The 14,205-nt window shown below is 46.5% G+C and overlaps 1 protein-coding gene across 2 annotated transcripts; it reads left to right on the plus strand.

Annotated features, from left to right (window-relative positions):
• The first annotated feature begins 11,334 nt into the window (after positions 1 to 11,334).
• Positions 11,335 to 13,186, plus strand: LOC119336844 (cytochrome P450 89A2-like). Of its 2 annotated transcripts, XM_037608937.1 has the most exons (2): positions 11,335 to 11,961; positions 12,031 to 13,186. In XM_037608937.1, exons 1-2 carry the CDS (start codon positions 11,402 to 11,404, stop codon positions 12,926 to 12,928), a joined length of 1,458 nt encoding a protein of 485 aa, XP_037464834.1. In that variant the 5' UTR covers positions 11,335 to 11,401; the 3' UTR covers positions 12,929 to 13,186. The 2 variants fall into 2 exon arrangements, with proteins under 2 accessions (XP_037464834.1, XP_037464827.1); XM_037608930.1 differs by having other exon boundaries at positions 11,335 to 13,186.
• The last annotated feature ends 1,019 nt before the right edge of the window (positions 13,187 to 14,205 follow it).

Genomic DNA, 14,205 nt, shown 5'->3' on the forward strand with positions numbered 1-14,205 from the left:
CCTCCCGGATGGATAATTTTCTTATGTTTCCTGCTACTTGAATTATCTAAGCTGTAGGGATTTGGTCTTAACATCTGTCCTGGAGATCCAGTTTGTAGAATTCCCAGGATGATGATGTCGGAGTCTTAAACATTGCCCTAGTGGTTATTGGCATATAAGCTGATGTAGCCTCAGCTCCTTGTGATCTTGATAGACAAATGTGTCTAGCTCATGTTGCTTTGTCTCGATCGCGCATCATGTCTTTTGTTGCCTTTTGCGTAGCTTTTCATTCTGGTCGTGATAGTTTGTAAGAGACAAGTGGTTTCTAATAATAGAAATCAAAGAGGGAGCTCTCTTTTGTCAATTTTTGTCTTAACTAGATATTAATATTTGCCTTTTATTATCAAATTTCCCACTATCAAAATTGAAGGAAGAAACATCAGCTAATTTCCTTTCCTTGAACAACAAATCGAGAGTGTCATTCTAGGTTGATCAAGCAATTGACTATTCAAAGATTTAAGGGTTCATCACGCCAATGTTAGTATACGGTCAAACGTTCCCATTCTTTTCCCATCCCCTTCCTTTTTCTTTCTCCATACAAGAAGTGCAAAGTTGCAATCCTTTACCACCAATCTAGAGGGTTGAAGAAACCAACCATGTCGCACAACAAACCGAAAGAAAAAGGATGAAGTCATTGCACCAAAAGCTAGCCAACCGCTTGCCCTAGTTGACACACCAACAAACAAGATATGAAAAGAGCCAACATATCTGACAATGCCTATCCTCACAGGCCTTTCCTCGCGGCTAGACCAAACATCTCGAAGACTTGAAGTAGTGAGAGGCCGAAAATACCTTATTTAATGTGCCATCATAAATACCTCCTGGCCGATGCCGTGAGGGAAACTAAACCTAAGGGAAATAATTGTACTTGTTAAAACTAAGAAAAACAAAAGGGATGGGTCCCTAGCCCTACAACCGCCGATGAGACCGCTAAATGAGAAGACGACTGAGACTATGGCATGGAGAAGACCTTGACTATTACTCCCTCCGTTTATAAATGCAAGATGATTTGAGTATTTCAATATGACCTACATATAGACTGAAATGAGTGAACAAACACACTAAAACATGTCTATATATATCCATTTCACAAAAAGTTCAAACATCTTATGTTTATGGACAGAGGGTGTAGTATATATCTATTTTCATGGCACTGGACAACTCACGAACTAACACCAACCGTGAAGAACCAAACAACTGTTGGAAATATGCCCTAGAGGCAATAATAAAATAGTTATTATTATATTTCCTCATTCATGATAATTGTCTTTTATTCATGCTATAATTGTGTTATCCGGAAATCGTAATACATGTGTGAATACATAGACCACAACATGTCCCTAGTGAACCTCTAGTTGACTAGCTCGTTTATCAACAGATGGTCACGGTTTCCTGACCATGGACATTGGATGTCATTGATAACGGGATCACATCATTGGGATAATGATGTGATGGACAAGACCCAATCCTAAGCATAGCACAAGATCGTGTAGTTCGTTTGCTAGAGCTTTTTCAATGTCAAGTATCATTTGCTTAGACCATGAGTTTGTGTAACTCCTGAATGCCGTAGGAGTGATTTGGGTGTACCAAACGTCACAGCGTAACTGGGTGACTATAAAGGTATACTATAGGTATCTCCGAAAGTGTCTATTGGGTTGACACGGATCGAGACTAGGATTTGTCACTCCGTATGACGGAGAGGTATCTCTGGGCCCACTCGGTAATGCATCATCATAATGAGCTCAAAGTGACTAAGTGGTTGGTCACGAGATCATGCATTACGGTACAAGTAAAGTGACTTGCCGGTAACGAGATTGAACGAGGTATTGGAATACCGACGATCGAATCTCGGGCAAGTAACGTACAGATTGACAAAGGGAGTTGTATACGGGATTACTTGAATCCTCGACATCGTGTTTCATTCGATGAGATCATCGTGGAACATGTGGGAGCCAACATGGGTATCCAGATCCCGCTGTTGGTTATTGGCCGGAGAGTCGTCTTGGTCATGTCTGCATGTCTCCCGAACCCGTAGGGTCTACACACTTAAGGTTCGGTGACACTAGGGTTGTAGAGATACTAGTATGCGGTAACCCGAAAGTTGTTCAGAGTCCCGGATGAGATCCCGGGCGTCACGAGGAGTTCTGGAATGGTCCGGAGCTGAATAATTATATATAGGAAGTCCAGTTTTGGCCATCGGGAAAGTTTTGGGGGTCACCGGTATTGTACTGAGACCACCGGAAGGGTCCCGGGGGTCCACCGGGTGCGGCCACCTATCCCGGAGGGCCCCATGGGCTGTAGTGGGAGGGGAACCAGCCCCTAGTGGGCTGGTGTGCCCCCCTGGGCCCCCCTGTGCCTAGGGTTGCAAACCCTAGGGGTGGGGGGTGCTCCACTTGCCTTGGGGGCAAGCCACCCCCTTGGCCGCCGCCCCCCTTGAGATGGGATCTCCAAGGGGGCCGGCGCCCCCCTGGCCCCTATATAAATAGGGGGGAGGGCAGCCGCACCCAAGTCCCTGGCGCCTCCCTCTCCCTCTGCAACACCTCTCCCTCTCGTAGAGCTTGGCGAAGCCCTGCCGAGATCACCGCTGCTTCCACCACCACGCCGTCGTGCTGCTGTATATCCTTCAACCTCTCCCTTCCCCTTGCTGGATCAAGAAGGAGGAGACGTCTTCCCCAACCGTACGTGTGTTGAACGCAGAGGTGCCGTCCGTTCGGCACTAGAATCATCGGTGATTTGGATCACGACGAGTACGACTCCCTCAACCCCATTCTCTTGAACGCTTCCGCACGATCTACAAGGGTATGTAGATGCACTTCTCTATCTCGTTGCTAGATGACTCCTTAGATTGATCTTGGTGAAGCGTAGAATTTTTTTATTTTCTGCAACGTTCCCCAACAGTGGCATCATGAGCTAGGTCTATGCGTAGTTTCTATGCACGAGTAGAACACAAACTTGTTGTGGGCGTAGATGTTGTCAATTTTCTTGCCACTACTAGTCTTATCTTGCTTTGGCGGCATCGTGGGATGAAGCGGCCCGGACCAACCTTACACGTACGCTTACGTGAGACAGGTTCCACCGACTGACATGCACTAGTTGCATAAGGTGGCTAGCGGTTGTTTGTCTCTCCCACTTTAGTTGGAGCGGATTCGATGAAAAGGGTCCTTATGAAGGGTAAATAGAAATTGGCATATCACGTTGTGGTTTTACGTAGGTAAGAAACGTTCTTGCTAGAAACCTATAGAAGCCACGTAAAAACTTGCAACAACAATTAGAGGACGTCTAACTTGTTTTTGCAGCATATGCCTTGTGATGTGATATGGCCAAAAGGATGTGATGAATGAAATATATGTGATGTATGAGATTGATCATGTTCTTGTAATAGGAATCACGACTTGCATGTCGATGAGTATGACAACTGGCAGGAGCCATAGGAGTTATCTTTATTTTTTGTATGACCTGCGTGTCATTGAATAATGCCATGTAAATTACTTTACTTTATTGCTAAACACGTTAGCCTTAGAAGTAGAAGTAATCGTTGGCGTGACAACTTCATGAAGACACGATGATGGAGATCATGGTGTCATGCCGGTGATCATGTCACTATTTGATTGCATGTGATGTTTATCATGTTTTGCTTCTTATTTGCTTAGTACGACGGTAGTAAATAAGATGATCCCTAATAATAATTTCAAGAAAGTGTTCCCCCTAACTGTGCGCCATTGCGAAAGTTCGTTGTTTCGAAGCACCACGTGATGATCGGGTGTGATAGATTCTAACATTCACATACAACGGGTGTAAGACAGATTTACACATGCAAAACACTTAGGTTGACTTGACGAGCCTAGCATGTACAGACATGGCCTCGGAACACAAGAGACCGAAAGGTCGAACATGAGTCGTATGGAAGCTACGATCAACATGGAGATGTTCACCGATGATGACTAGTCCGTCTCACGTGATGATCGGACACGGGCTAGTTGAGTCGGATCATGTATCACTTAGATGACTAGAGGGATGTCTAATCTAAGTGGGAGTTCATTAAATAATTTGATTATATGAACTTAATTATCATGAACTTAGTCTATAAACCTTTGCAAAATGTCTTGTAGATCAAATGGCCAACGCTCATGTCAACCTCAACTTCAACGCGTTCCTAGAGAAAACCAAGCTGAAAGATGATGGCAGCAACTATTCGGACTGGGTCCGGAACCTAAGGATCATCCTCATAGCGGCCAAGAAAGCATATGTCCTAGAAGGACCGCTAGGTGAAGCACCCATCCCAGAGAACCAAGATGTTATGAATGTAGTCACGAGTGGATGATTACTCCCTCGTTCAGTGCGGCATGCTTTCCATCTTAGAACCGGGGCTCCAAAAGCGTTTTGAGCAACATGGAGCATATGAGATGTTTGAAGAGCTGAAAATGGTTTTCCAAGCTCATGCCCGGGTTGAGAGATATGAAGTCTCCGACAAGTTCTACAGTTGTAAGATGGAGGAAAATAGTTCTGTTAGTGAGCACATACTCAAAATGTCTGGGTTACACAACCGCTTGTCCCAGCTGGAGATTAACCTCCCGGACGAGGCGGTCATTGACAAAATCCTTCAGTCGCTCCCACCTAGCTACAAGAGCTTTGTGATGAACTACAATATGCAGGGGATGGTGAAAACTATTCCTGAAGTATTTTCAATGCTGAAATCAACAGAGGTGGAAATCAAAAAGGAGCATCAAGTGTTGATGGTCAATAAAACCACTAGTTTCAAGAAAGGCAAGGGTAAGAAGAACTTCAAGAAGGACGGCAAGGGAGTTGCCGCGCCCGGTAAGCCAGCTGTCGGGAAGAAGCCAAAGAATGGACCCAAACCTGAGACTGAGTGCTTTTATTGCAAGGGAAAGGGACAATGGAAGCGGAACTGCCCCAAATACTTAGCGGACAAGGAGGCCGGCAACACCAAAGGTATATGTGATATACATGTAATTGATGTGTACCTTACCAGTACTCGTAGTAGCTCCTGGGTATTTAATACCGGTGCGGTTGCTCATATTTGTAACTCAAAACAGGAGCTACGGAATAAGCGGAGACTGGCGAAGGACGAGGTGACGATGCGTGTCAGGAATGGTTCCAAGGTCGATGTGATCGCCGTCGGCACGCTACCTCTACATTTACCTACGAGATTAGTTTTAAACCTCAATAATTGTTATTTAGTACCAGCTTTGAGCATGAACATTGCATCTGGATCTCTTTTAATGTGAGATGGCTACTCATTTAAATCCGAGAATAATGGTTGTTCTATTTATATGAGAGATATGTTTTATGGTCATGCCCCGCTGGTCAATGGTTTATTCTTAATGAATCTCGAATGTGATGTTACACATATTCATAGTGTGAATACCAAAAGATGTAAAGTTGATAACGATAGTCCCACATACTTGTGGCACTGCCACCTTGTTCACATTGGTATCAAACGCATGAAGAAGCTCCATGCTGATGGACTTTTGGAGTCTCTTGATTATGAATCATTTGACACATGCGAACCATGCCTTATGGGAAAAATGACCAAGACTCCGTTCTCCGGAACAATGGAGCGAGCAACCAACTTATTGGAAATCATAGATACTGATGTGTGCGGTCCAATGAGCGTTGAGGCTCGCGGAGGATATCGTTATGTTCTCACTCTCACTGACGACTTGAGTAGATATGGGTATGTCTACTTAATGAAACACAAGTCTGAAACCTTTGAAAAGTTCAAGGAATTTCAGAATGAGGTAGAGAATCAACGTGACCGAAAGATAAAGTTCTTACGATCAGATCGTGGGGGAGAATACTTAGGTCACGAATTTGGTACACACTTAAGGAAATGTGGAATCGTTTCACAACTCACGCCGCCTGGAACACCTCAGCATAACGGTGTGTCTGAACGTCGTAATCGCACTCTATTGGATATCGTGCGATCTATGATGTCACTCACCGATTTACCTCTATCATTTTGGGGATACGCTCTAGAGACAGCTACATTCACTTTAAATAGGGCACCATCTAAATCCGTTGAAACGACACCGTATGAATTATGGTTTGGGAAGAAACCTAAGCTGTCGTTTCTAAAAGTTTGGGGATGCGATGCTTATGTCAAGAAACTTCAACCTGAAAAGTTCGAACCCAATTCGGAAAAATGCATCTTCATAGGATACCCTAAGGAAACCATTGGGTATACATTCTACCTCAGATCCGAAGGCAAGATCTTTGTTGCCAAGAACGGGTCCTTTCTGGAGAAAGAGTTTCTCTCAAAAGAAGTAAGTGGGAGGAAAGTGGAACTTGATGAAGTACTACCTCTTGAACCGGAAAGTAGCGCAGCTCAGGAAGATGTTCCTGTGGTGCCTGCACTGACTAGAGAGGAAACTAATGATGATGATCAAGGTACTTCGGATCAAGTTACTACTGAGCTTCGTAGGTCCATGAGGACACATTCCACACCAGAGTGGTATGGCAACCCTGTCCTGGAAATCATGTTGTTAGACAACGGTGAACCTTCGAACTATGAAGAAGCAATGGCGGGCCCAGATTCCAACAAATGGCTTGAAGCCATGCAATCTGAGATAGGATCCATGTATGAAAACAAAGTATGGACTTTGACAGACTTGCCCGACGATCGGCGAGCGATAGAAAACAAATGGATCTTTAAGAAGAAGACGAATGCGGATGGTAATGTTACCGTCTATAAAGCTCGACTTGTCACTAAGGGTTATCGACAAGTTCAAGGGGTTGACTACAATGAGACTTTCTCTCCCGTAGCGAAGCTGAAGTCCGTCCGAATCATGCTAGCAATTGCCGCATACTATGATTATGAGATATGACAAATGGACGTCAAAACGGCATTCCTTAACGGCCATATTAAGGAAGAACTGTATATGATGCAGCCGGAAGGTTTTGTCGATCCTAAGAATGCTAACAAGGTATGCAAGCTCCAGCGCTCCATCTATGGGCTGGTGCAAGCATCTCGGAGTTGGAACATTCACTTTAATGATCAAAGCGTTTGGGTTTATGCAGACTTATGGAGAAGCCTGCGTTTACAAGAAAGTGAGTGGGAGCTCTGTAGCATTTCTCATATTATATGTGGATGACATACTTTTGATGGGAAATGATATAGAACTTTTGGACAGCATTAAGGCCTACTTGAATAAGTGTTTTTCAATGAAGGACCTTGGAGAAGCTGCTTACATATTAGGCATCAAGATCTATAGAGATAGATCGAGATGCCTCATAGGTCTTTCACAAAGCACATACCTTGATAAGATATTGAAGAAGTTCAATATGGATCAGTACAAGAAGGGGTTCTTGCCTGTGTTGCAAGGTGTGAAATTGAGCTCGGCTAAATGTCCGACCATGACAGAAGATAGAGAAAAGATGAGTGTTGTCCCCTATGCCTCAGCCATAGGGTCTATCATGTATGCCATGCTGTGTACCAGACCTGATGTAAACCTTGCCGTGAGTTTGGTAGGAAGGTACCAAAGTAATCCCGGCATGGAACACTGGACAGCGGTCAAGAATATCCTGAAGTACCTGAAAAGGACTAAGGATATGTTTGCCGTGAGCTCGTCGTAAAGGGTTACGTCGATGCTAGCTTCGACACAGATCTGGTTGACTCTAAGTCACAAGCCGGATACGTGTATATTTTGAATGGTGGGGCAGTAAGCTGGTGCAGTTGCAAGCAAAGCGTCGTGGAGGGATCTACATGTGAAGCGGAGTACATGGCATCCTCGGAGACAGCACATGAAGCAATCTGGGTGAAGGAGTTCATCACCGACCTAGGAGTCATACCCAATGCGTCAGGGCCGATCACACTCTTCTATGACAACACTGGAGCTATTGCCCTTGCCAAGGAGCCCAGGTTTCACAAGAAGACCAGGCACATCAAGCGTCGCTTCAACTCCATTCGTGAAAATTTTCAAGATGGAGACATAGATATTTGCAAAGTGCATACGGATCTGAATGTCGCAGATCCGTTGACTAAACCTCGTCCGCGAGCAAAACATGATCAACACCAGAACTCTATGGGTGTTCGATTCATCACAATGTAACTAGATTTTTGACTCTAGTGCAAGTGGGAGACTGTTGGAAATATGCCCTAGAGGCAATAATAAAATGGTTATTATTATATTTCCTCGTTCATGATAATTGTCTTTTATTCATGCTATAATCGTGTTATCCGAAAATCGTAATACATGTGTGAATACATAGACCACAACATGTCCCTAGTGAACCTCTAGTTGACTAGCTCGTTTATCAATAGATGGTCACGGTTTCCTGACCATGGATATTGGATGTCATTGATAACGGGATCACATCATTGGGACAATGATGTGATGGACAAGACCCAATCCTAAGCATAGCACAAGATCGTGTAGTTCGTTTGCTAGAGCTTTTTCAATGTCAAGTATCATTTCCTTAGACCATGAGATCGTGTAACTCCCGGATGCCGTAGGAGTGCTTTGGGTGTACCAAACATCACAACGTAACTGGGTGACTATAAAGGTATACTACAGGTATCTCTGAAAGTGTCTGTTGGGTTGACACGGATCGAGACTGGGATTTGTCACTCCGTATGACGGAGAGGTATCTCTGAGCCCACTCGGTAATGCATCATCATAATGAGCTCAAAGTGACTAAGTGGTTGGTCACGAGATCATGCATTACGGTACGAGTAAAGTGACTTGCCGGTAACGATATTGAACGAGGTATTGGGATATGACGATCGAATCTCGGGCAAGTAACATACCGATTGACAAAGGGAATTGTATACCGGACTACTTGAATCCTCGACATCATGGTTCATTCGATGAGATCATCGTGGAACATGTGGGAGCCAACATGGGTATCCAGATCCCGCTGTTGGTTACTGGCCGGAGAGTCGTCTCGGTCATGTCTGCATGTCTCCCGAACCCGTAGGGTCTACACACTTAAGGTTCGGTGACGCTAGGTTTGTAGAGATACTAGTATGCGGTAACTCGAAAGTTGTTCAGAGTCCCAGATGAGATCCCGGACGTCACGAGGAGTTCCGAAATGGTCCGGAAGTGAAGAATTATATATAGGAAGTCCAGTTTCGGCCATCGGGAAAGTTTCGGGGGTCACCAGAATTGTACCGGGACCACCGGAAGGGTCCCGGGGGTCCACCGGGTGGGGCCACCTATCCCGGAGGGCCCCATGGGCTGTAGTGGAAAGGGAACCAGCCCCTGGTGGGCTGGTGCGCCCCCCTTGGCCCCCCTGCGCCTAGGGTTGGAAACCCTAGGGGTGGGGGGCACTCCACTTGCCTTGCGGGTCAAGCCACCCCCCCTTGAGATGGGATCTCCAAGGGGGCCGACGCCCCCTGGCCCCTATGTAAAGAGGGGGGAGGGCAGCCACACCCAAGTCCCTGGCGCCTCCCTCTCCCTCTGCAACACCTCTCCCTCTCGTAGAGCTTGGCGAAGCCCTGCCGAGATCACCACTGCTTCCACCACCACGCCGTCGTGCTGCTGGATCTCCATCAACCTCTCCCTTCCCCTTGCTGGATCAAGAAGGAGGAGACGTCTTCCCCAACCGTACGTGTGTTGAACGCGGAGGTGCCATCCGTTCGGCACTAGGATCATCGGCGATTTGGATCACGACGAGTACGACTCCCTCAACCCCGTTCTCTTGAACGCTTCCGCACGATCTACAAGGGTATGTAGATGCACTCCTCTATCTCGTTGCTAGATGACCCCATAGATTGATCTTGGTGAAGCGTAGAAATTTTTTATTTTCTGCAACGTTCCCCAACAACAACATAGCCTCTATTACTACTTCCTTTCTTCAACCTTCCTACATATGCCTCCTCCCCTCCACATTTTTTGATAGGGATAATTGGTTTTATGCCCCTAGTTGGGTCGCACTCGGTAGGTTTACCCCTAGTGTTCGAAAACACTCATTCCCGCCAAGCCACTTTGCTCGTCTTATACTTTTTCCCTTTGACCGTTTGACCGTCACTTTGAAAAGTTCATAACAAATTCATACTAATTTAGAAAAATGTGAATACGATATCAAAATGTTCGTAAAAACATCACCTATATGTGCATGTCATTTGCATTCATGAAAAGAAGTATTGAAAAGTCCCTATCTTAGTTTGAGCTCACAAGATCTTAGTATGAACAGTAAAATTTAAAAAAAAACTGAAAAACAATTCAAACAATTCTGAATTTTTTAGCAAACACTAGCCAATGTTTCAAGGCCCCAAAACAAAAGCATTTCGGGGTGTGAATCTTGTTTTTTGCCACGACTTCCACGAATGTTATTACTTATGAAACTTTCGAAACACTCAAAACATTTATCAATGTTTGTCACCCAAAATTTTTCAATTTGTTGTAGTTTTGTTTCATATTTTTCTTCGGATTTTATTGTTAATGCTGAGATCATATGAGTTCAAACTGAGACGGGTCATATGAGTTCAAACTGAGACGGGGTCTTTCCAACACTTTTTTCATGAATGCAAATGACATGCACATATAGGTGATGTTTTTCTAAATATTTTGATATCTTATTTGCATTTTTTGAGTTAGTATGAATTTGTTATGAAATATTCAAAGTGGCAGTCAAACGGTTAAAGGGCAAAAGCATAAGACGAACAAAGTGGTTTGGATGGGAACGAGTGCTTTCGAAAACTAGAGGTAAACCTGCTGAGTGTGATCAACTAGGGGCATAAAACCAATTATTCATTTTTAATAATCCCTCCCCCACCCACGTCACATCACATCTATGATTTTACCCACCATGTTTTTCATGAAAACCAACTCGACAACACGCGTTTTACTTGCTCACCAAATAAAATCTTGTTTATTAGGTATGTCAATGAGTGCTCATTAATCAACAACCAAATTTTATTTTTAGTCAATTGCACATTTACAATAAGATGACAGGTAACTACAGTTATTGCCTAAAAATCATTAATAATTTATCACCAGAAATGTGCAAATTATATGCTGGGGCAGTTACTTGAGCAGCATTGATATCACGCAAAGAAAAACCAATTTTCCTATCTATCCGCTATTACTATTTACCTTTTCTTATCGATTTTCCAGGATTAAAAATCGAAGAGGGAGTATTTTTCTTTCCTTGAGCAGCAATTTGAAATTGCCAATCTAGATTGACTATTGGAAGATTCCAAGGGCTCGTCAGCCCTGACGTCAGCACACGGTCGAACGTTCCCTTGCTTCTTTTCCAAGCACTAGGGCGATGACGTAAACACGATCAACACGTTCCATCTGCTAGTTAAAACGGCAACCGCACTGCTCCACACCATCCTCATCTCAGTCCTCCGCATCCATTCCAGCAGGAGAGAGCGGAAGAGCACCACACGCTCGCCATGGACACGTGGCACATCTTTCTCGGCTCGATCCTCTTCGCCATCCCGCTGATCCTACTCCTCCGCGGCCGCAAGGGCGGCCGCCTCCGCGTCCCGCCCGGCCCGCCGTCCCTGCCGGTGCTGGGCAGCGTGGTGTGGCTGACCAACTCGCTCGCCGACGTGGAGCCCCTGCTCCGGCGCCTGTTCAAGCGCTACGGCCCCATCGTGTCCCTGCGCGTGGGGTCCCGCCTCTCCATCTTCGTCGCCGACCGCCGCCTCGCGCACGCGGCGCTCGTCGAGCGCGGCGCCACGCTCGCGGACCGCCCCGCCCTCCCTTCGCTGAAGCTGCTGGGCGAGAACGACAACACCATCACGCGCGCCAGCTACGGCCCCGTGTGGCGCCTCCTGCGCCGCAACCTCGTCTCCGAGACGCTGCACCCGTCGCGGGTCCGCCTCTTCGCCCCCGCGCGCTCCTGGGTGCGCCGCGTGCTGGCCGAGAAGCTGCGTGATGAGTCGTCCTCCGGCGGCGCGGCCGTCGTGGAGACATTCCAGTACGCCATGTTCTGTCTCCTCGTGCTCATGTGCTTCGGTGAGCGGCTCGACGAGGCCACGGTCCGCGCGATCGCTGCCGCCCAGCGCGAGCCGCTCATCTACAGGTCGAGGAAGATGGCCGTCTTCGCCTTCCTGCCGTCGGTGACCAAGCACCTCTACCGCGACCGCCTCCAGACCGTGCACGCCATGCAGCGGCGGAAGAAGGACCTGTTCGTGCCGCTGATCAACGCTCGGCGGGAGTACAGGAAACTCGGCGGCGAGCCCAAGAAAGAGAGCACGTTCGAGCACTCCTACGTCGACGCCCTGCTCGACATTAAGCTCCCCGAGGAGGGAAACCGCCCGCTGACCGACAACGAGATGATCAACCTCTGTTCCGAGTTCCTCGACGCCGGGACCGACACCACCTCCACCGGGTTGCAGTGGATCATGGCCGAGCTGGTGAAGAACCCGGCCATCCAGGAGAAGCTCTACAAAGAGATCAGCGCCACGAAGGGGGACGACCAGGACGAGGTCTCGGAGGAGGACGTCCACAAGGTGCCGTACCTCAAGGCGGTGGTGCTCGAGGGCCTCCGGAAGCACCCACCGGCGCACTTCGTGCTGCCGCACAAGGCGGCGGAGGACATGGAGGTCGGCGGGTACCTGATTCCCAAGGGGGCGACGGTGAACTTCATGGTGGCCGAGATGAGCAGGGACGAGCGGGAGTGGGAGAAGCCAACGGAGTTCTTGCCGGAGCGGTTCCTGCCAGGCGGCGCAGGCGAAGCGGTGGACGTGACCGGCAATCGGGAGATCAAGATGATGCCGTTCGGCGTGGGCCGGAGGATCTGCGCCGGGCTGGGCATCGCCATGCTCCACCTGGAGTACTTCGTGGCCAACATGGTAAGGGAGTTCGAGTGGCAGGAGGTCCCCGGCGAGGAGGTGGACTTCGCCGAGAAGAACGAGTTCACCGTCGTCATGAAGAAGCCGCTGCGCCCACGCCTCGTGCCCCGAAGGGCCTGAGACAAAGTCCATCTCCATCAGCCAGTAGTCAAATTCGACCAGTAGTCCAGTCCTATCGCTTCGGTCGTTCTTGTTTAGTTTACTCCATGTTGATAATGGTTAATTCGTTGCTGTACGATGGAATATTACTAGTGCCGCTGTCGAGAAATTGAGGTGTTAGCTGCGTGTTTACTAGCAATTGATTCCTCGTTCAGAGGCCGGTTTTACATATGTTGCTTGATTGAGCAAGCAAGAGCACAGATTTCCTGCCTGGTTGAATTTCCCGTGGTCCTTCCAGATGGAGCTTGTTGACACGGATGCGCGAGAGCTCGGAAAGCGTGACACAAGTGGATGAGGCAGGAGGCAGTGCTCGTAGGCACGATGAGCTATCTCCGGATCATTTCGTGTTTCTGTTGATGACAAGTAGTTTAGGCCACTTGTTCGCAAAAAACAAGAGTAGTTTACATTACTCCTATGGCATGTGAACATAGATGAGGCGAATATCAAAGTGATACAAGCACTCAAATGCTTCCATCGTACCTACCAGTTTAAAAAAAATCAGTTCTGACTATTGTTAATGCTACTTTACTTCAGATTGCATCCTGTATTGGGGGTTGGGGCTGACTTGAGTGTTGCTATGGAAGTGATACAACATAATCTACATTTCGCTGATGATTCTTCTTCGTTGGGCCTTGTGAGTATATTTCATTTGGTGTCCTCTGGGAAAAAGAAGAAGCTGATTTCCCTTTGGTAAGCCTCCGAAGAAAACAGTCCGAAGCAAGAAAAAGGAAAAAACAATCAACCACCATAAAGTGTTGATAATCTAAATAAAATAGATAATACCTCGTGCGATGCTATGGAAATTGCTAATAAACATTTGATGTTTAAAATCTTTTGATTTTTATGAAAACACAGTGATGACAAAGAACTTTGTTTAAAAGAAATATTATTTAAAGCATCTAGAGAAAACGATTTGAAAAGCCGAATAATGTGTGTATGTGAAACTTTCATTAAATTCCTTACCTTAACAACTTATCATCAAGGTGATCAGGAAAAATCACTGTTCAAGATATCTTCTGATATTCCGATAAATCGGCCGTTTTATCGCTTACTGGTGTCTGACCGATATGATAAATCGACCGGTATGATAAATCAACCGATAAATCAGTCGATATAGCGATAAATCAGACGATATGGTGATAAAATGGCCGATTTACCCCTTATCATGGGTCGACCAATAAGTTCCCGATAAGCGATATCCCCAACATTGAGAAAAATAAGTCAAGTAGAGAAAATAG

Source organism: Triticum dicoccoides, chromosome 1B (assembly GCF_002162155.2).
Source record: "Triticum dicoccoides isolate Atlit2015 ecotype Zavitan chromosome 1B, WEW_v2.0, whole genome shotgun sequence".
In the NCBI taxonomy this organism is placed as follows: domain Eukaryota; kingdom Viridiplantae; phylum Streptophyta; class Magnoliopsida; order Poales; family Poaceae; genus Triticum; species Triticum dicoccoides.